The sequence below is a fragment of the Eptesicus fuscus genome, chromosome 9 (assembly GCF_027574615.1).
Source record: "Eptesicus fuscus isolate TK198812 chromosome 9, DD_ASM_mEF_20220401, whole genome shotgun sequence".
NCBI lineage: Eukaryota > Metazoa > Chordata > Mammalia > Chiroptera > Vespertilionidae > Eptesicus > Eptesicus fuscus.
This window is the reverse complement of record NC_072481.1, coordinates 92,589,909-92,606,142: the sequence shown is the minus strand read 5'-3', so window position 1 is coordinate 92,606,142 and position 16,234 is coordinate 92,589,909. Positions and strand designations below refer to the sequence as shown.

The 16,234-nt window shown below is 50.3% G+C and overlaps 1 protein-coding gene across 1 annotated transcript; it reads left to right on the top strand.

The window, feature by feature from the left end:
* The first annotated feature begins 4,583 nt into the window (after positions 1-4,583).
* Positions 4,584-13,204, top strand: PSMG4 (proteasome assembly chaperone 4). Its single transcript, XM_054721550.1, has 3 exons — positions 4,584-4,892; positions 9,820-9,895; positions 13,017-13,204. Exons 1-3 carry the CDS (start codon positions 4,719-4,721, stop codon positions 13,136-13,138), a joined length of 372 nt encoding a protein of 123 aa, XP_054577525.1. The 5' UTR covers positions 4,584-4,718; the 3' UTR covers positions 13,139-13,204.
* Positions 13,205-16,234: the final 3,030 nt, after the last annotated feature.

Below are 16,234 nucleotides of genomic sequence, written 5' to 3'. Positions count from 1 at the left end.
TCTGGGTGGAAGGGGCATGACAACACCAACTTGCTGCCATGTGGCCAGCTGTTCTCCCTGAGGATGGTGCCCTAACAGAGCCTGAGTTCAGGTCTCTGTTGGTAGGTAGGGTGTTGGGTGGCAGCAGCAGTAAGCTCAACTTTGGGAGTGGAATTCCATGCTGTTGGCCCTTGTGTGACCTCCGCCTCTGCTACCCTCGTTATTCTGTTCATGGCACATTGTACCATCCCTGTGGTGGTGGCAGGTGGGGGCTCCTAGCATCAACTGACTGAGTCATTCTGTCTATTTTGTTGCTTAATTCGTCTCCTGGGTGATAACACTGATACCATGATGTTCACAGCCTGGGGACACTCCATCCACATGCCTCTTCCCCACCCTCCTTGTCCTCCATCTTCCAATCTTTCTCCTTGCAGGTCCCTGACCAGGCTAGCCATGTCATTCCCCACTGCCCATTGGTCTGTAAGTACTGTAACCTTGGTCTACTGCCCTGTCTACACAAAATAGACAAGCAACTGCACTGCCAGAGTGAGGCTGCAGTGCAGCTGCCATCCACCTGTAGCTTGCACCTCTATTTAGCTCTTACCCGGTTGGGGCCAAAGACATGATGTAGGGATTGTGCCAAGTTTCAAGTATGTCTATCCCAATGGTATATCCAGAGACCTGGAAAATGACCCCAGATGACCTATCAAAAAAACGAGCTGAGGCTTTTACCTCATTCTTCAACTATTTCTATGGGATCTCCAATCAGCCATAGGTGTGAACTGTAGACAAGGCATTGGTGAAACCAAGGTGACGATGATGTAATGCATCAATGTGACATTCTGTAGGATGTCTAGATAGTCAAGATCTCTCAAGACTACATTCTGACAGAGTGTGAAAAGTTAACACAGTCCTGGGCAAAACTATAAATGAATATTGTTGTTCATCCCACGTACTAGTAAATGCAAACTGTTTCTTCTCCTTTTTTCTGTTTGCAGTAGAAAAGAATTCATTTTCCAAATTCTTGCCCATGTACCTGAGGCCTTATTATATTGCTCTAGCAAAGATACCACATATGCTATGGCACTGCCATCAGGACTGCTTCTTGGTTGAGTTTATGGTAGTCCACTGCAATCTTCCAGGATTCAACTGGTGAAGTAGAGATATGATCACTACCACTGCATCCTTTGGATCCTCAAAGGTGGCACTAATTTTCACCATCCTTCTCTGTATGCAGTATTGCTTGGTTAGGGAAGGGAAAATGTCATAGTCTTCCACTTGGCTTTCTCCACTAGGATAGCTCTTACCCCATGGGCCAAGGACATGATGTAGGGATTGTGCCAAGTTTCAAGTATGTCTATCCCAATGGTATACCCAGAGACCTGGAAAATGACCCCAGATGGGTCTAGATGGGTCTGCTGACCCAGTGGGCCTTTGGCAGGACTTCATTTTTTGTCTGGTTCCTGTACGCTCCCACTGTACCAGGAGGGCCATGTTGACACTTCACGTCTCCAGAGCTCAGCTCCAACTCTGACTCTTGAAATATGTGTCTTCCTCTCTCCCTGGTATACTGCTACCTGAGTAAATGGCCATTGGGCCCTTTAGAGAAAGGCAGGGCGGTCACACCGTGTGTACTTGTCATGGTGTTGCAGAGGACCTGAGTTCCAGGTCTGGAAACTGATCAATGGACCATAAGATTTTAGTGGGATGACTGCACTCAGCCTCCTGATAGTCCATCTTGATTTCTTCTGATGGTGCAAAGTGAATACTACCCTTTAGTAGTCAGCTTCCACTAACCCCACGGGTGCTCTAGGGTGAAAATGGTCTGACAAACTTGTCCAGAATTGGGCCAAAATGGCCTGGCCTGTATTCTGCTGCCTTCATCAGTCATTGGATGTGGGCTGCCTGGGAAGTGTGTGTATACTCTAAAGCCGTGGTCGCTAACCTTTCGGACCTCACAGACCACCAGTGGTCCGTGGATCGCCAGTTGGTGACCGCTGCTCTAAAGGAGGTCAGAGAAGAAGGTTTTCTGGTAACAGCATTTCCAGCAGCTGAGAGAACAAGTCCCTTCTTGAAGGGGATCTAGGTGGCACATCTCAGAGTCCACCACAGTTGATGGAGCGAGGTTCCTGAGGACATGGAGAAGGATAGGGTCAGAGCAGAAGTGGATAGATTAAAATTTGATATCTTGCACGGTAATGAGGAGTAAAAGAAAGTAAGAATGGGCTAAGATGAAGATGAGGGTTTGAGTAGAGGTACAAGGAATTGTGGAAATCGAGCCTGATAATCTCTATTTTCTTTGTAGAATCAGAAGCAGGGTCATCTGCTGAACTTGGGCTTGGGTAGGGCTTGAAGAGAATAGTCCTCAAGGTAAATGAGAGAGGGCACAATCCAGGGACTTCAGGACAGTGTTTAAGGGGCAGGTGATATTGGGCGGCATGACTGGGTCATGTGGTTTTCCCAGCAGTGCTCAGAGCCCAGACCTAGGAGCATAGAGGAGCATGCCTCAACTGTGCTGGGTAAATGCGGGGGAGGAGAGTGAGGCAATAGGGTGTTAGCTATGTAGTTTCCCCAGACAGTTCTTTAAGGTTCTTCAGATATAAACTCTCCATTTTACAAATTGTGTTTGTTTTCTAGGGGAGAAAGCATTAAGGATATTAGAGTTGAGGTGTGGGTGAGATCACCGGCTGCATTAGTTCAATTTATAAATTTATTCTTTTATGGATCATGCTTTTGGTGTTTTATCTATGAAATATTTTTCTAAATAAAGGCCACAAAAGTTTTCTTCTAGAAGTTTTGTAGTCTTAGGTTTTATGTTTAGGTCTATAAGTCATTTGAATTTGCTTTTGTGTATGATGTGAAATGTGAACCGAGGTTCCTTAGAAACAGTTCTTGAAAAGTTACATGTATAACTACCATGTGATAAAACCATTTTACTTCTAGGTACTTTCCTACAAGAAATAAAGCTTATGTCATACAGAGACTTATTTGTATACATACATTTATAGCAGTTTCATTGTAATATCTCCAAATGGGAAACAGCCCAAGTGAACATCAACATGTGAATGGACAAATAAATAGTGGTATAGCCAGCCACACAATAGAATACTGCTAAGCCATAAAGGGGATTAACTATTTATACACCCAACAACCTAGATAAATATCAAAATAATTATGGTGAGTGAAAAAGCAGACAAAAATGGTAAATACTGTATTATTCCACTTATATAAAACTCTAGGCAGTGTAAACAAATTTGTAATGACAAAATACAGATCAGCGGTTGGGGGAGAGGCAGGAAGATTACTAAGGGGCTTAAGGAAACCTTTGGGGGTGGTGGACACATTCACTACTTTGATTATAGCCATGGTTTTATGGGTTATATATGTGTCAAAACTTCGATTTGTATACTTTAAATGTGTAGTTATTGTATGTCAATTATACCTTAACAAAACTGTTTAAAAAGTGACCTGAAAATCCTATATAATAAAAGGCTAATATGTAAATTGTCTCCTTGGGAGTTTGACCATTAGACTGGGAGGCAAGGAGGCCAGGAGGCAGGGAACCTGATCATCCCTGATTGCCAGCCAGGCCTAGGGACCCTACCCATGCATGAATTTCATACACCGGGCCTCTAGTTAATTATATTATTGAATCATTGATAATTAGCAAATAGAACAAACTTATAAAAATACTTACCCTTAAAATTTTTAATTTAATCAACTTAGACTTATTAGAGATTTTAAAAGCAGAACTTTTTAAAGAACTGTGATAGTTCTGGCTTAAAACCCAACACTCAGTTGTAACAGAATCTGACAAAATGGGCCCTGTTTGCTTTTCCCACAAATATTCTTTCTTTGTCTTTTCTCTCTTACTTTCTTTTTTCAAACATTTCTTCTTAACACACTGAAGGCTTCCTTATTTCAACTCTATATTGTCTCAAATTTACTAAAATTAAAGGGTCCCTCAGCTGGGATAATGATGGCCACCATCCACTGTACTTTCCATGTACTTGCTCATAACCCTTCCCACTTCTCTGAGAGGTAGCTCTTCTTACGTCCATGTTGTAGATGAGGAATCTGAGTCTCAGAGAGGTTCAAAGATTAGCCCAAGGCCCACGCTTCTACGCAATTACAGCTTAGGAGGGTCTGAGTCTGAAACTGTCTATCCATCCTCCCAACAACTTTTTATGGGCTTTCTCCCAACATCGGTGCCATTCTAAAGGGTAGATACATTCAAGGCTTCCCTGGAATTACAGGGCTCCTGGCAGGGGGTGGATGTTGGTAATCCAAACCCAGATGATGTGATGGCAGGTGGGTGCTCCCAGAGTGCTTAAGGAACTACCTAAGTAAAATAGGGCTGGCTTTGTTGGGCCTGTCACGACCTGGGACGACGCTGCGCCTGGCTCCAGCACGGGAGTGGCAAGTTCAGGCGGGCGCTCGGGGCCGGCCCTGCCCCTGTGAATGACGAGAGCGCGCTTTCCCCGCGTCCAGCGATGGACGGGAGCGCGGGTGAGGCCCGCTGGGCAGCGCAGCCACCGCTCTGTCCGCCAGGCCTGGGGCGCTGCCGGGCCCGCCCTCCCGGAACCCGCCCCTCCGACCCCGCCCCAGGCCCCGCCCACTTCCCGGCACCGAAAGCGAAGGCGCGCTCGGCCGCTCGGCGCTCGCCTGCTCGGGTCTGGCGGGACCGGCCCCAGCGGCCGGGAAGGGTCTCGGGCCGGCGGGCCGGGGCGGCTGGCGGCATGGAGGGTCCGCGGGCCGCCGCGGGCGGGGACGTCTCCCTGCACAACTTCAGCGCGCGGCTGTGGGAGCAGCTGGTGCACTTCCACGTCATGCGGCTGACGGACTCGCTCTTCCTGTGGGTGGGGGCCACGCCGCACCTGCGCAACCTGGCCGTGGCCATGTGCAGCCGCTACGTGAGTGCGGGAGGGCTGGGGCGACGGGGAAGCGGGAAGGGGGGTGCGCGGGAGACGGCGGGGGCGGGCCCTGGGCGGCGGGAGCGGGGCTGGGCCGGTGGGACGGCGAGGGGGCTGGCGCCCGGGGGGGCCTCGGGGCGCGCGCCCGGTTCCCGCCGAGGAGACCGCGGGTTCGGTTCCTCCGGGCCTGCGGGCGCGACCCTCTGGTCTCCCGAGCTCGTGGGGCCGTGGGCGCTCTCCAGAGCTCTCCCTGTGATGTCGGGGGACGGGGTCGGTCCGCACCAGCACCGCCCGGAGGGGTGCCGTGTGCGGCCAGGCCAGCACGTGGGACCTCCGCCGGGTCCCTCCTCGGCACTCCCGCCACCCTGCGGGCCCCCCCACCCCGCGGGCCCCTCCACCCCGCGGGCCCCCCCCACCCCGCGGGCCCCATCTCTCTTTCGCTTCAGTAGTTGGAGTGTCCGAGGGGCTCCATCGTGAGTCCTCTGCTCCCCGTCACATCGCGCCCTGGGGGGCGGCATCTTAGTTTTCATGCCCTCTTTGTACTGACCGCACCGACATTTATGTGTTCCTAGTACAGACCTCTTGCCTGAACTTCAGACTCCCGTGTCTTTACTTGGAAGTCTAATGCGTAGGCATAAGAGGCATATTCAGGACCAAGCTCTTGTCCTATCCCTGACCCTGCCCCCCTCTCAGCCAGGCACCCCTGTTGTGGTGACTCCACAGGACCCTGGGACTTATCCTTGAAACCTCGCCCGCACTCCACACCTATGGCAGTGAATCTGTGAGCACTGCTGTCAGTCCAAACATACACGAGTCAATGTTAAGTCAGAGAGAGAAAGACAAATACAGTAAGATTTCACTTATGTGGAATCTAAAAACAAACAAACAAATGAACAAACAGAGCAAAACAGAAAGAGACTTGCACATACAGAGAATAAACTGATGGTTCCAGAGGGAATGGAGCGGGGCCTGGGTGAAAAAAGGTGAAGGTGAAAAAGAGGTTATAAAACAAATAAATCATGCCCAGACAGTATGGCCCAGTGGTTGAGCATTGACCTGTGAACCAGGAGATCACAGTTCAATTCCCGGTCAGGGCACATGCCTGGGTTGCCGGCTCAATCCCCAGTGTGGGGCATGCAGGAGGCAGCCAATCAATGATTCCCTCTCATTAATGTTTCTGTCTCTCTCCCTGTCCCTTCCTCTCTGAAATAAAGAAAAATATTTTTAAAAATAAAATAACACAAGTCATGGGTATGTGATGAGGCTTATTGTGGTGATCATATGGTAAGGTATACAAATGTAAAATCACTATGTTGCACATCTGAAACCAAGATAATACTATGTGTCAACTACACCTAAAAAACCCCACAAAAAACATAAGGAATCCAATCACCTCTCATCTCCTTAACGTCTGCCTCTCCCCCGCCCTCTCCCCCCGACCAGGCTTGCAGCATCTGTCCTCTTTGGCTGATTTACCCTCCCCCCCCATTCTTTCTGTATTAGTTTCTTAGAGCTGCTGTAACAAATTAGGTGGCTTATACAACAGAGATTTGTTCTCTCACAGTTCTGGAGGCCAGAAGTCTGCATTCAAGGTGTTGTCAGGGCTGGTTCCTTGTGGAGGTTCCAAGGGAGGAACCATGCCACCTGGTGTGCTGGCAGCCCTTGGTGTTCCTCAGCTGTGGCTTCATCACTTCAGTCCCTGCTTCCAGTGTTTTGTGGCCTTCTCCGAGTGTCTCTGTCTGTGTCTTCTTTTCTTATAAGGGCATCAGTCATAATAAATTAAGGGTCTACCCTACTTCAGTGTGACCTCATCTTAACTTATATTTTAACTAGAGGCCCGGTGCACGAAATTCGTGCATGGGGGGGGAGGAGGGGGGTCCCCCCTCAGCCCAGCCTGCACCCTCTCCAATCTGGGACCCCTCAGACATCCCTCTCACAATCCGGGACCGCTGGCTCCTAACTGCTCACCTGCCTGCCTGATCGCCCCTAACTGGCCCCCCTGCCGGCCTGGTTGCCCCCAACTCCCTCCCCCCCCCACCCCAGCCTGGTCACCCCATGCAGCCTGCTGTTTAGTCGTTTGGTCATCCCTCACTAACCCCCCTGCAGGCCTTGTCGCCCCAAGCACCTGCTGTTTGGTCGTTACTGTGACGGTCGGCGTCCCGGACAATTTGCATATTCCTCTATTAGTACAGATTATTTCTGCAAAGACCTTATTTCCAAATTAAGTCCCATTCACAGGTACAAGGGGTTAGGACATGGACATAACTTTTTGGAGGACACAGTTCAACCCACAACAGTGCCTGCAGTTAGATATTGTCATTCCTTTCCTCTAGACCTTTCTAGAGAGAAACTCAGAGCACAGTCCAGAGACTTTACAGTGACCCGCCAGGCTCTGTTACCTGGGAGAGCTCCCCTGCTCGGCCTCCTCCCTGCCCACTCCCTGGCCCCTTGGCTGCTCTGGCACACTGGCATGCCCCCAGCTTTTGCTCCCTCTGCAGTATTGTGGGTATTGGGGTTTGTCTGTTTTATGACAAGCTGCTCTGTTAAATTCTAGTTGAATGAATGAGTGAGGAACCCGCAGGGAATTCCCCTTTCGCCAGGGGGTACTGACAGTAACCCCAGCCAGCCAGGCAATAAGAATGGGAATCTCTGAGGGGCCCCAGGGATGGTGGGAAATGAGAGGAGTGAGCCATCAGGCAGGAGCTGGGCAGAGCTTTGGGAAGGAGACAGCCTCTGGATGGGCCTCACACAGTATCCCTCTTCCCTCTGGCTGCCCTTCTCATAGGCCTTTTCCCTTCTCACTGTTCTTTTTCTGGGGTGTGTGTGTGTGTGTGTGTGTGTGTGTGTGTGTGTGTGTGTTTTTCATTTCCAGTGGGTACCAGCCAGTGGGCCTTTGGGCAGGTGGCAATTCCAGGTCTTCCTTCATTGGAGGAGAGGAAGAGAGCCTAGAGGGGCAGGGGGTTATCGGCTGTGCTGTGTGTTTGGAGGTCATGGTGCCCTGGAGCCACTTCACCTTCTTTCCTAACCCTAAGGCTGTGGGCCCATGGGTGAGACCAGACATTGATTCCTCGGATCAGTTTCTAGGCTCCTGCTGTGGGTGGCCATGATAGTCTCACCTCTTGCTAGTCATAGCTCTTAGTAGGGTGTATTTTCTCAACTGGAAAGTCACCTTACATCAGGATTGGGGAAAAGGAAAAGGAACCACTCCCACCGACTGGCCACAGTGTGCCTACGCATTGTCCTCCAGGGGCAGAGGACTGGGCCAGCTGGAGAGAAGAGGTGTAGGCCATAGCTCAGGGCAGGGAAACAAAGGTTCCAGTGGACCGGGCTCACACCCCGCAGCCTGCGGGCTGGCTCGCGTCTCCTTTTGTGATAGGGTTTTATTGGAACACAGCTAGGCCCATCCTTAATAGGGTCTGATAGCTTTTGCACTCTGATGGCAGAGCTGTCTATAAAAACTAAACCGTCTACCTACCATCTGGCCCTTCTTAGAAAACATTTACTGGCCTATGAGCAGGGGATGGCTCCAAAGGGTCTGTGAGGTCTCTCCCTCTTCCCTTTCCCCCAAATCCCCACATGTAAGACTAGACTATGTAGAACAAAACCATACAACTTTTGCTCATCCAGCTGGCCTGCCTTGCAGCGAGCAGGTCTGTGTGATGCCAAGAGAAGCTGCAGGGCCCCAGCGGCAGGAGGGAAGCGGCTTGGGACCAGGGAAGATGGGGGTGCGGGGGGGGGGGGGTACCCTTTGTGCTCAGAGAACTAGGATGCGCCTGGGGGAGTGGAAGGTGGTCCTCCGGCCACAGGAAAGCCGTGTAGGCACGTGTCTGCCTGGAAGACCAGCTTCACGCAGTGATTTCAGAAATAATGAAGTAGAGGAAAGGGTAACTGCGTTTTTAGTTTTGTTTTTGATCAGAAAAGGTCACCCTGTTAAGGTAGATTTTCTGTTTTCAGGAGGTTTAACTGCAAATACTATTAATAGTTAAAATGTTGAACTTGAAATCTGTAAACAGCAAATTCATTAAGATCACAGTTTTGTATCTTTCTCAAGGAAAAATCATGAAGTGAATGTTTTTATTCTTTTCATCTTTTGTAGACCTAAACAGATCTGTCTCGTATTGAAGTAACTTGAACCCTTAGGAGATACGGAGCAGTCTCTGGTCTGCGCTGCTCACAGTCAAAGGAATTTTGGCCATATTATAAGTTAGCGGGTTTTTTCGTTTTCAGCAAGGCCTTTTTAACGGGAAGGGGAATTACTTCCATTTTGTAATTGGAAGTAAGATTACCTCTAGATTTCAAAGGAGCCACACTTACTTATCTTTAGTTTTATTGCTTCTTATCTGAAATGAGAATTGACCAAGTATATCCAGAAGTTTTTATTTTCATTATTTGGACACTGATGGCTGGCGCCCTTCTGCAGAGTCACGCGGCCTTTGTGCACTGGAAGAGGCCAGACACCCTCTGGGGAGTGGAGCTGTGGCTCTCCGTCAGGTGAGGAGGTGGGTGTCCTCCCTCCGCTGCTGCGGGCTGCCGGGGTGAGGGGCCCGAGGCGCTTGGCACCCAGACTCCGGCAGCTTCCTGTTAGCTCTGGCCTTAGTGATCTCGTTTGCTTCCATCTTGGTTGTGATGTTGCCCGTCAGCATGCTCTGGAATTTCCAGCACTAAACCCTGCCCTTAGTGTGAAACAGCTCCTAGAACTAGTGACAGCACGTGATGCCGGCGTCCAGTGGCTGCTCCCATCTCTCCCGCCGTGTGAGCTCAGAGCGGAGAGGGCCAGCCCGCCTGGCTGCTGGCACCGATGCCAGGCCTTCTCTTGGCCGATGTGTCTGACCTCCCAGGCCCTCCACCGCTGCCCGTGTGAAGAGTCAGCAGCGGCACAAGTTCAGCTGACAGAGAAGCCGCATTGCACTCTCTGTTTTCCTTTCAGGACTCCATCCCTGTGTCCACCTCCCTCCTCGGAGACTCTTCAGACACGACCTCCACCGGCCTTGCCCAGCGCTTAGGTACGTACCCCTGGCGGCTGCAGGAGTGGCCAGATGGGGCCTCGCTGTGTGATGGAATCGTGAGGCGAGTCCCTTTAGAAGTGAATCTTTATGTCAGGAGATAAATCACCTCATCACGGCAGAGTAGGCCTAGACCTTGGTGTATTGTGTCTTCTCAGGAGGCAGTCCCTATCACGTGGTCCCACCACTGTCTCAAACCAGCCTGTGCCTAGGGGACTCCCCTGTCATGCCCTGGCTACTGCCCAAGCTTACGAGGGACGGTGCCTTGGGTCCTTCTGTGAGCACATTACTCTGGTGGGGCCGTGTGAGGGGCGCCCTGTGCCTGTGGGCAGTGCTGCAGGAGCCTCCCGGGCTCGGGATTCAGTGGAGCAGGAACAGCCTGTGCAGGAGGGACTGTCCTGCACTCCCGGATGCCGTCAGCGTTCAGAGGGAGACCGGCCTGGCCTGTGTGGTGAAGGGCGGGTGTGAAGCAAGAGCATGAGGTTGAAGGTTCCCCCTCTCCCACACCCCAGACACACTTCCTATAAACACCCAGGCAGTCCGGGCCAGGACAGCATGTGGCTGCCTCGGCCAGTGTGCGTGGTCACCTGGTCGTCACCGGTGCCAGGGCCTTGAACAGGAGGGCCGCCTCTATGGCCGCAGTCTTCATGGCCACAGTGTTCCCCGCCGGCTCAGATATAGCGCCCGTGTACTGTGCTGGGCGGGTGCAGCGACAGGGCCCAGCCCTGTGTTTTTGTGGTATTGACAGTTCTATCCACTTAATCCCTGAAAAGTGGAAACAAGTCAGTCTGGAAGGCACCCTCGTAAACAGAACACCCACACAGTTCAGGTGGCACAGGTGCCAGGGGCAGGCTGAGGAGAGGCCATTCTGGACTCGCCAACAGTTCTGGGCATGGACAGGGCAAGGCCACGAGGGCAGCTGCAGCAGCATTTTGGGAACATCACTACCTTTTCTTTAGCCTGAAATTAGAGAAACCTGACTAGTAAGTTGTTTGGTAACTTCGTATTAGGAAGTAATTTTAAATTTATAGAAAAGTTTCAAGAAAAGATACAGAGCATTCCTGCTTAGCTCCAGCATCCTCCTCAGCCCGCACACAGATTCCCACTTGTTACTGTTCCTAAGTTCACGTCATTGTTTTTTCTGAACCATGGGAAAGTAGGCTGAAGACATGATTGTTCCACGTGTTTCACTGTGTATTGCCAGCGTTTAAGAGGTAACATTCAGCCCTGACCGGTTTGGCTCAGTGGATAGAGCGTTGGCCTGCAGACTGAAGGGTCCCGGGTTCGAGTCCAGTCAAGGGCATGTACCTTGGTTGCGGGCACATCCCCAGTAGGAGGTGTGCAGGAGGCAGCTGATCGATGTTTCTCTCCCATCAATGTTTCTAGCTCTCTATCCCTCTCCCTTCCTCTCTGTAAAAAATCAATAAAATATATTAAAAAAAAAAAGAGGTAACATTCATGTCACACACCTCTGTGTGCCTGCCTGAGACAGTGGAGATGAAGGTGTTCATAGTTCTGGGCCAGAAAACCGGTGGGTCACCACCGTGTGAATGACAGACTGGTAGTGCAGGGGGGCGGGCGTGCATTTGGTGCGCCATACGTTTTTTGTGCCAAAAAGGAAGATGTGTCCTTGAGATGGAGGGCTAATAGGAGTTTGTATGCAAAAAACTAGGGTTCTTTTGATTTTTTTGTTTTATTAATCTTCATCTGAGGATTTTTTTTTTTTTTAGAGAGAGTGAAAGGGAGTGGGGAGAGAGGGGAAGATTTTGATGTGAGAGAGACACTTCGATTGGTTGCCTCTCACAGGTGCCCCCAACTGGGGCCGGGGATCGAACTTGCAACCCAGGTTTGTGCCATTGACTGGGAATTGAACCCGTGACCCTTAGGTGTCCTAGCTGACACTCTAATCGCTGAACAACACCGGCCAGGGCGGGTTCTTTTTTTTTTTTCTTTTTTAGTTTGTGCAAGTGTTGGGGGCTTTGTCTAGAAGGGGCAATGAGAAGAGAGCAGGGTCCCAAACAGTGTCTTCTGTGGAAGATGAGAAGAAGTCAGAAAAGAGATGATGGAGAGTTCAGGGCAACCCTGGGAGCATTGGAGGCTGCGGGATGGATGAGAACCCCCCTTACCTGTGTGGCTCTGGAGGCAGCGCTGGCTGGGTCTGCTGGGCAGACGGTGCGGCGTGCACAGTCTTACTCCCTGTAAGACCCTGTCTTAGCAAGTAGGGAGATTGGGATCAGAGCAGCCCTTCTGGTGGACAGGGAATTTCCTGCCCCCTGACTGAGGGCAGGCTGGGCCGGTATCCCAGTCTCACCTCTCCTGACCACCTTTTTGCCTTTGATGCTGGGTTGGCGTGGTCATCTGAAGCCCTTGGGATGGGAGGGTGGGTGCGTGCCTCTGTGGGGAGGAGGAGTTCGCACCTGCCCTGTGTGTGGTGTGAGGCTGAGGGAGGAGGCCCAGCCCTGGTGCAGTCACAGTATTTAGCTGATTTAGACTTGCTGCCCGACTGTCCTCAGGATGTTTGTCTCGTCTTTCATATTGATTTCTGCAGTTGGAGCTGCACACCTTAATTATTATTGGTTCTGCAGAAAGGGGCTAAAACATAGCCAACGTCAAATTGAAAATTAGATATTTGTGTGTATGTGTATTTGCACACACATATAAATATGCATGTGCGTGTGTATCTGCATGGGTACACACAGAAATGGAGAAATGTAGGATTATTGGTGTTTTTTGAAAAGTGAAGCAAACAGTGGTTCTTAAACGTTAGTATTCGGATCCCTAGAGGTCTCGTGGACATCAGTGTTGGCCGCAAGCCCAGCCTTTCTGATCCCGTTGGCCTGGGAGTGGGGCCTGAGCATGTGTGTCTCTGATGAGTTCCCAGGGGATGCTGCTGCTGTGGGGACCACACGTTAAGAACCACTGTTCTAGACACTTAGAACGGCCCCAAAGACTTCAGTCTGCATTTGCAGCTGCTGCCTCTGAGGTCACAAAAATCAGAACTTTCTTCTCTCCCTGAAAGCCCATTGTCTTTTCCCCTTATTTCTCAGCTGTAGGTCTCCCCGAGGCACAGAGTCTCTAGATATTTCAGTCATGGCTGTGTCAATGTGTTTTCTCTTTTTAGCCAGGAAGACCAACAAGCAGGTGTTTGTCAGCTATAACCTACAAAATACAGACAATAACTTCGCATTACTTGTAGAAAACAGGATCAAGGAAGAAATGGAGGCTTTTCCGGAAAAGTTCTAGCTGAGGCGGAAGTGAGGATTTCTAACTTATGTACAATATACATTTAAATAAATGAGTTGAATTCCACTGTTTGTCACCAGGTTAATGAGTTTACATTTTGTCTTTAAAGGGTTAATCTTATTAATTCTCCTTCTTCTCCCTCACCAGACTGTGGGCCAAAGTCTGTCATTGGTCAAGCTTGGGAAGAAGAAAAGCAAAATGGGCAATAGTTGCCTTGTGACTGCTCAGTGATGGAGAAAAGGGGTTCAGGTGGGATTTTGTTGGGACGGGGGCTAAAAAGACTGAAGGGTTAAATTAGTTGTGACTCTGTTGTGTCCGTTCCCAGTTAAAATGGGAGATGATAAGCTTCCCTGGCATGTCTCTCTGCCATGCTCACCCTCGGGCCTGGGTCGGAGCCCCACTCCTCACGGCTCACTAGACTTGTGGTCTTGGTGAAGGCTCTCACTTCTCTGGGCCCCGTTTCTTCACCTACAAAATGGGAATGATCTCCACTCCGCTGGGTTAGTGTCAGCATTAACTGCACAGAAATACTTTGCAAACTATAAGTGCAGTGGCAATGAAGATGTCAGTTGTGGCTTTATCTACATGTGGATCCAAATGCTTGCCCTCCTGTTACCATTGTCTTCTCTCTCTTTTTCCCCCAAGTCCCAAGTACCGGTTTTGGTCATCTTTAGTCCTTAGCTTTTTCTGCCTACCACTTGAAGTAGATTCTAATCTTTTTAGTACTGAAAGGAGTTTTTAGGGGTAAAATAGGCAAGTTTAGGGAGTTTAGGAATTAGGGGGTCCACGTGGGAGAAAGACATAGTTGGTTGTGGGCCTGGAGCTGCCAAAAGGCATACATTCACAGAAAATAAAGGTGCCACAGAAAAGGGGGAAGACATCCATTCACAGAAGACAGGGAAAGCCACAGGGTGTGGGGAGAAGGAGGAGACAAACTCTCACAGAGGACAGGGATGCTGACAAATGGGAGAGAGAACAGATTTTCACAGGAGTTAGAGAATCCTACCACTGAAGGGGGAGGAAGAGGGGGTGACACCACTGGGTTTTGAGCTTTGAAGCTGATACAGTGGCCAGTTGGAAGGCAGCAACGAGAAACGAACCGCAGCCTTTACCGTCCTTAGGAAGAAGGGGCTTAGTGGGCTACCCCTTTGGGACCCCTCCCTACGTGGGAGTCTGTACTTGTTTCCAATAAATTTCCACCTTTTCATCTACCCCCTTCTGTCCTGGCTTCATTCTTTGAATCCACCTGGACAAGAACCTGGGAAAGAAATCATCCTTGCCTCCTCCTGCTCAGGAAAGATCACCCAACTCAGTACCAAATGCTACACATTTTGCTTGTTCTTTCACTCCTTTTCCCAAAGGCCAGTATTTCCTGGGTCAGTGGCTCCTAACCTTGGCTTCACACTCAGATCTGTGGGGGATTTTCACAGGCTGCCTGCGCCTCCCCTGCCCGAGACGCGATGGCCTGGGGCCCGGGCGTCGGGTTGAAAAGCTCCCAGGTGCTTCTCAGCACAGGCAGCCAGAGGCCCACCGGCTCCTAATCTTTGGAGCCCACCTGGACCCGTTTTGTTATTGGAGGCTGATAGTCTAGGGCCATGGTCGGCAAACTGCGGCTCACGAGCCACATGCGGCTCTTTGGCCCCTTGAGTGTGGCTCTTCCACAAAATACCACGGCCTGGGCGAGTCTATTTTGAAGAAGTGGCGTTAGAAGCTAAGTTTAAGTTTAAAAAATTTGGCTCTCAAAAATTTCAATCGTACTGTTGATATTTGGCTCTGTTGACTAATGAGTTTGCCGACCACTGGTCTAGGGCCGTGGTCAGCAAACTGCGGCTCGCGAGCCACATGTGGCTCTTTGGCCCCTTGAGTGTGGCTCTTCCACAAAATACCACGTGCGGGTGCGCACATACAGTGCGATTGAAACTTCATGGCCCATGCGCAGAAGTCGGTTTTCGGCCTGGGCGAGTCTATTTTGAAGAAGTGGCGTTAGAACACTCAAGGGGCCAAAGAGCCGCATGTGGCTCATGAGCCTCGGTTTGCCGACCACTGGCCTAGGGCTCTGTAACACTTCACGCAGTGGTAAAAGCATTGAGCCCGTGGTAAGCAGCCAGGGGTGGTGACATTGTGGCTGGGACATAAAGGCATTTCAGAGCAGTAGGTGTGGGGTTTAAAATGTTCCCTCCTTAGCAGACTTCCTGTGCTGGCCTCCCAGGCTTCAGCCAGTGTCATGGAGCTGAGAGCTCAGAAGGCACCCTCTCTAGGAAGAGTAAGTAACACAAAATCAGGGCTATGGAGAGAAGAGTTTGGTATAAAACTTTATTAAAGAAACATTGTTTTCTTGTGAAAAAATACTACATTAGAGAAGACGGTTTTGGTTATCAGTCTTTCCTCATAGAATCACAGTGTCAGATAATCATTTCTCGACCTTTCTGGGAACTTGCAGGTCACAGGTTAGCAGGACATCAATACACAAGAGAAAAGAACTCTCAAATTTACTGATGGCCCCATTTCTCAGGTGGTTTAGACCGGCCCTGAATAAACAGTCTGTGTTTAGTAATCCTCTCTCTGCCTCTGCCTGCCTTTAAGACCAGGACTCTGCAAGCAGATGAGGGCCACCCACCCTTCCCAGGCTGAGTGAAGACTCGGTTCACAGAGGCGCTAAAACAGGGACTCGGCAAGGTCTGAATAAAGAGTTTTTATTACTTGTAGTCAATGGTCATGAAATGCCCTTCATTGGATACCATCAGATGAGGTAGGGAAGACATTCCAGAGGAAATTTGTTAATGGGGCAACATTTTTATTTCTGTACATTTACATACAAATTTTCCTCAAAGGTACAACAGATGTGACATCATGCAGACATTATCTTTGAACGACACAGTTCAGAACTCGATAGGCTTGTGCTATGAATGAGCACCTCCAGAGTGAGCCCGGTGGATGTGCAGTAACACGGTTCTGACTAGGAACCTCAGATGTCGGGGCGGCAGAAAGGACAGGGAATATCCCCACTGGACAGAACACACTGTGCTGCTTTCCCAAAACGCGCTACAGCCCAGCGAGGCATCCTCTGAAAGTGAAGCGTGGGCTTTCCCCAGCACG